At 43.5% G+C, this 6000-nt stretch overlaps 1 protein-coding gene across 1 annotated transcript in view; it reads left to right on the top strand.

The window, feature by feature from the left end:
• The first annotated feature begins 4029 nt into the window (after positions 1-4029).
• The window catches only part of GABRA2 (gamma-aminobutyric acid type A receptor subunit alpha2), a 64378-nt gene continuing 62407 nt past the window's right edge, over positions 4030-6000 (top strand). Inside the window, exon 1 of the mRNA XM_005517737.2 lies at positions 4030-4398. Within this exon, the coding sequence (XP_005517794.1) occupies positions 4328-4398 (71 nt within the window). The 5' untranslated portion in view covers positions 4030-4327. The remainder of the gene's footprint in view (positions 4399-6000) is intronic.

Below are 6000 nucleotides of genomic sequence, written 5' to 3'. Positions count from 1 at the left end.
AGGCATAATTTATACTAAAAATATCCACTGCTTATGACACACAAAAATTTCTGATATATTGCTTCAATTTTCACACATATGCATCTCTTAATTTAACTCCAGTGATTATTGTTTATATCTTTACAGCTCAGAGTGCTGCTGGCCTAGATACAAGGGTGGGGATTATTCTCAAGCAGTATAAAGTAAATGCTGATTACCTCAATCTGCCAAATTTTTTCTGGAAATGTTATACTGCAGAATGTACCCCAGATCAGAATTGTATTAATGTATGTAATGTATTAATTATATATAAAATTTTGTTTTGCATTATTTAATTGTGTCTATGACAGTAAATTATGACTGTGGCCTCCCTAATGGCTACAAATTGGAGGTATTGTTTTTGAGTAATTTATTTTGTCTGAAGAATGGTGTAACTCTGTCAGATAAATGATTCTTTTAAGCACAATTTTAAAGGAAGCATTCAATCTAGTGTTTTGCAGTCTGGATAATGACTAGGCCTTGGCTTAACCTCTCCTGTATTTCTATTACCTCTAACTGTAAGAAGTGCTTATGAAATGTCACATACCTACCCTGCTATTCAATTTGTGCTCACATAGGAAGTCATTCCAATCTCACAAAAGAATTCTGAAACATCATTTATCAGCCTGTGCAGAGTTTTGAGATCCTTGGCAAGGGGGGTAATAGGATTGTAAGGTCCTTTGTTTGTTTTTAAGATTTTTTAAAATATTAGAATAGGGACTGAATAATATTTATATATATGGCAGCAAATATAGCACAAAAGAAATAAAACCTTTTAAGCAAAACATTTTATTCATACTTTGAAAGTAACAATTTGTAGGCCTGCTGTCTTTCTGTGGACTATTTCAAGCCCTATTCAAACCAAGTTCATGACTCCCACCTTCCAGGGTGCTTGCATCTGGACTCAGGAGAGTCTCACAAACCCAGGTGCTGTGTTGGGTGCCGCATATCACTTAGCGTTAATTGAAATTCAATAATGAATGACAGAATTCAATACCACACCACAAATAATAGTGCAGAAGGGAAGAAGGGTTCCCTGCTGACTGTGCACCTGAGGGGGCTCAAGCACACTTTTTCTAACTACCTAGAGCTAACACATTTAGCATTTTTGAGCTGTGCTTGCATGTAACCCAACAAAACAATAACACCCCAGCAATACCACAATTTTCTTCCCAAATACTTTCCAGTTCACTGGCAGCACAGGTTGTAAGTATGTGAGCCTAGCAGAAAAGCCCTTCTCTCTGTTAGTAATTATATTGCCTCTGATTTTTCATGTTGCCACAGTAGTTTGTCCCTGTACTCAGCTTTCCTGTGATTTGGGATGCCTCACAGGGCTGTCCAACTTATTTAAAATGGGTATGAGGGGTTATTTTAAAATTTCAGATCTGAAGCATGACTTTAGTGCATGAAGCTATGGTATATCTCAAAGAACATCACAGGAAGTAATTGTCATTAGAGCCTAAAATCCAGCAGGTTTTTCTTGGGAAACTCTATGAGCACAAGCTCATTGTAAATACATCCCTGCCCCATGTGGCCTTTGAAGAATGACAATATGCTATCACAGCAACAAGGAACCACTGTGATTGCTTTCCTTAATGAATATGCTTTTCTATTTCTTGATCTAAATTACAAATGAAAATTAGAATATAACTTCAGTATTATTATTACTGGAAGTGTGTTTTGAGAAGCAATGCCATGAATACCTGTGGAAAAAAAAATCATTCTTCTTGAATTACATAATGTGTTTCATATAAGAATAAATCAGGAAGGCTCTTCACTTTCAGTGGTTCTTTTTTCCCCTCCATTTTCATATCTGTCAAGTCACCCTTTCTTAGGACAAGTAGTTAAAACTAGTTTTCTTTACTGTGAGGGTTGATTCTGCATCTATTATCAGTTGTTTATTCCTAATACGTGGGATTTACAGGCAGATCCAAATGAGACTTTAGATCGAGCATGGATACCTAACTGACAATGAACAGAGCATATTTTCACATCTGTACAAGAAAAGATGAGGGCCTCTGTCTTAGACATAGCCAGGATCAGATGGCTGCTGAAAGAGTGTTTTTCAGATTTCAGTTTTTGCTCCTGTCCTTTGTCATTTTCCACAGATTGGGCTGTCATTTTAGTGGTTATTCTAAAACAAAGCCATTCAGCTTATTCCCTCTCTCTTCTCAGCCTTACTTCAAGTTACAAAATATCTCAAAGTTGGAAGGAACAAATTGTCTTGGTAGCCCAAGTGGTTTTCTTCCTTCTTTTGTTTCTCATCCTCTCCTGTAGAGTCATTAAACCACTAAAGGAGAAGGAAACACAGACACCTCCAATTGCAAACTGCAACAATTAGGAAGCAGGAACACCCCAATTATATAGGTAACCTAAAAAATTTGTTCTTTTTTTCCTAATTCTTTCTCTTTCACTCTTAGTTCCTTACCCACCTCCTCCGCCTACCCCCCTCCTCCCTTTCTATGTCTATGCATCCTATTTCACATGCTCATTTTGGAACTGGTATTGATTCAGGACAAAACTTAATCAGAATAATTTCAGTTAAACACAATAAGCTGGCCAGTGACATTAAGAGAGGATAATTGAGATTGTGCTTTGGGCAGTTAAAGAGTTTGAAAGGAAAGGAGATAGATGAGGATTGGTTTATAAAGAAAAAAACTGGAATATTATTGCCAGCGTTATTTAATTATTTCCGAGTTAACAATGCAAAATGAGGGTACACTAAATATAAACCCTTATCTTTAATTATCAAGCCTGTCCTGTTCTACTTGTACTGGAAAACCTGAAATCAATGGGAATGAATCCCAGCAGCGCTCCAGTTATTCCCAAAGAAGGACTGCATATACGAAAGGAGGGCAACGTGCTTTAAAAGACAATATACCAGAAAGTAATGCAATTTGAGGGGGAAAAAAAAGAGAAAAAAAACCAAGCGAGGTCTGTTTCCTTGTCTGCCTGCATCCTGGGCTCACGTTGAACGATAGACTTTTCTTCTCTCTGCATTCCAATTAGACTGTGCCAATGGGCAAGTGGGGAAGGGAATGTTAATGAGGCAGCCGGGGAGGGGTGTGGGAGCCGGAGCTCCCGCCGCAGTCCGGGGCAGCGCGGCGCGGCCGCCCCCCGGCAAACGCACACTTGACCAGGGGCTATGGAGAGGCTGAGGAGGGAGGGCTACGGAAAATGTGTTCTGCCAGTCTGGCGAGCTCTTTTCGCCCCGTTTCTCGTTCGCGCCCCGGCGACGCTGCCCCGCCCGCTCCGGGCTCCGAGGCCGCGGAAGCCGCCCCGGGCCGGTGGCGGTGCCGCTGCGGGCGGGGAGCCCTCACGCTCTGAGCCCCGCTCCGGCCGGAGGGCGGGGGCGGCGGGCGCGGCCCCGTGACGGCCCCGCGGGGCAGCCCCGCGCCCCGGCACGCGCAGGCACGCGCGCGCGCACCCGCCGCTCGGGAGGCGCTCGGTCCCGGCCGCGCTCGGTCCCGGCCGCGCTCGGTCCCGGCCGCGCTCGCCTCCGCCGCCCCGCGTCCCCCGCCGCCGCCTGGCCCGCTCGCCGGCGGCACCCGCCTCCCCTCCCGCCTTCCCTCCCTCTCCCCCTCCCTCCCCGCCTCGGCCGGCCGCCCTCCCGCTGCTCCCCGGGAGGGTCCCCGGGGGTCCCCAGCTGCCGCGGGCGGGGCGGGGCGGGCGGCGTCGCCCCCCGGGGCGCGGGCAGCGCCCGCCCGTGTCGGGGGCTCTGCTGCTCTCCGCAACTTGTCGCCCTGCGGGGGCTGTCCCCCGCCGCCGCCGCCCCGCGCCCCCCTCCGCCCCCGCGGCGGCGGCCGCCGCTGCTTTGCCGAGCAGCTGTCAAACGTGCTGGGCGCTCGGCGGCGACGGGGGGCGGCTCGCCCGCGGTCCCCGCACCGAGCCCCGGCGAATGGCATGACTCTGCCTCCCGCCCGCCCCCCCGCCCCCCCGGCTGCGGTGTGCCGTAGTGAGGCGAGGGGTGGTTAAGCCCCCATCCTCCCATACATACGTTTTATATTTTTTGTTCCTTTTCGTCTCGGGGCTTTCACATCACGGAACAGGAAAGCATCTGATGCGCCGGCTCACATGCCACTTCTGATCATACGTTGCCTCCTTGCACAGAGCAGGATCGTTGGGAAAGATGGAGATACAATAAGTTGCTAGTACTGAAAAGTGCTGCGGAAATCCAGTGGTTTCCTTTCTCCAGTGAAGTGACATATTTTCCTCGGGTTAAGTTGAAAGCACTGTTTGGCGGAGTCTGACTGTGGCTGAGAGTGGGTTTGTGTTTTTCTTGCACCGTTAGGTTTTGCAAAGAGCAGCGATGAAGAGGAAGCTGGCACTCTCCGAGATGCAGTTGGTTCTTCTCGTTTTATTGGTGTGGCTACCAACAAGGTGAGAGGACATTTAGTTTTGTTGTTCAGTCTGAACATGTATGTTACAATCTCCTAAGGGTAAGCTTGTGTGAGGGGGTTATAAAAGTGTAGTATATAGTAACGTAATAAGAAAATCTTTCTTAGCTGATTGAATGCAGCATTACATAGTTTCGGGAACAAATGCAGTAGAATGTAGTTTAGGGTCCATAAAAGCCTGATCTTTTGTCCTTAAACAGTTTGTGAACTGATGCTTTATTTCATCATTAAAATAACAATTTCTTCCTTAAATGCCTTTTTGGAATCTTAAAAATTTGAGTTACTGTATCTCTGTGATTCTGTACCATACAAATTGGAGAAATAGATTATCATGAAGTCAGACTGCAAATCACTGTCTTTAAAACAATGCTCATATATTTATTAATATGGGCATGCCTTTTTTTTTTCTTGATTGTTTTTTTTGGTCAAACATAATAGAATTCAAAATGATGCTTAAGCTTTAAACCTCTAGGTGGAGATAGCATACAACTTCACAATCACATATAATAAAACAATAGCATCATTTATTAATCAACTTTTCTTATGTTGTTTAAAGTTCTCAATTTCTAAAGTGACAGCATAAGAGGAAGTAATTTTTATTACATTATCCTTTTGTGTTGCTCATGGTCCCTAAACACGTAATTAATTGTAGTTTGTAACTTTGAATTACTTGCTTTAGTTCTGGCTGCAGTAGGTCTTGTCCTCATATGGTAAAGATTGTATGTATATAATGCAAGTTTCCTATGATTTAAGAAGTCTCCAATATTTTTGTTTGCTTCCCAGTGAAGAAAATATTTTCTGAAACTTTGTTTTCTATTTCACTTTATACCTAACTATGGTGCAGTATTAGTTGAGTCACAGTGGGCCAGATCCTGCAAACCCTACTCAAGTGAGTAATCTTACTGACGTCAAAGAGACCATATACGTTATTAAAGACTTTATGCCTGAGTAAAGTTTGCAGGATTCGACCCTAATTTGATGTTATTGTATTGATATAATATTTTTTAGTGGAATCTTGAGTTGAAAAACTGTTGTATCTCAAAAAGAAGCTTAAAAATGGCAGAAACATACTCTGGTAGTCCATGAGTAAAATGATCCATCTTACAAACCAAAAAAGAACCGTCCAGTAACTGCAACTAAGAAAAACCTGGCACATGGGTAATCACACATGACATTTTCATGGGTTCTTTATAAGTTATCTGGTTTGGGTCGATTCTGTGGTTTATATGATGGAAAGCACAGACTGCAATGATTTACATTTAAATACTTGTTTATGCTATTGAGCTGGAGACCAACATACAGCCTTGTCTTTTAGTAATTTTAAACAATCATAAAGCTTGCTTTACAGAAAATGTCATCCAAACCCACTTTTGGTTTGGAGAAGGAGGAGGAAAACATGCTTGCTATTATGACATTCAGAATGCTTTCATATTGAGATGATTAATGCTCAAACATTTAGGTTTAAAAATTTAGGTAAATGAGAAAGATGTAAATGGTAATGTGTGTAGCATATGATGCTTTACTTCCTTGATACCAATATGCTGGTTTTAAGTAGATATGACTGATGAGCTCATGTATTTCACAT

Source organism: Pseudopodoces humilis, chromosome 6, assembly GCF_049639895.1.
Source record: "Pseudopodoces humilis isolate 2021_Gansu_Grassland_sample_001 chromosome 6, ASM4963989v1, whole genome shotgun sequence".
NCBI lineage: Eukaryota > Metazoa > Chordata > Aves > Passeriformes > Paridae > Pseudopodoces > Pseudopodoces humilis.
Note: the sequence above shows the minus strand (reverse complement) of the source record. Positions and strands in the feature narration are given on the sequence as shown.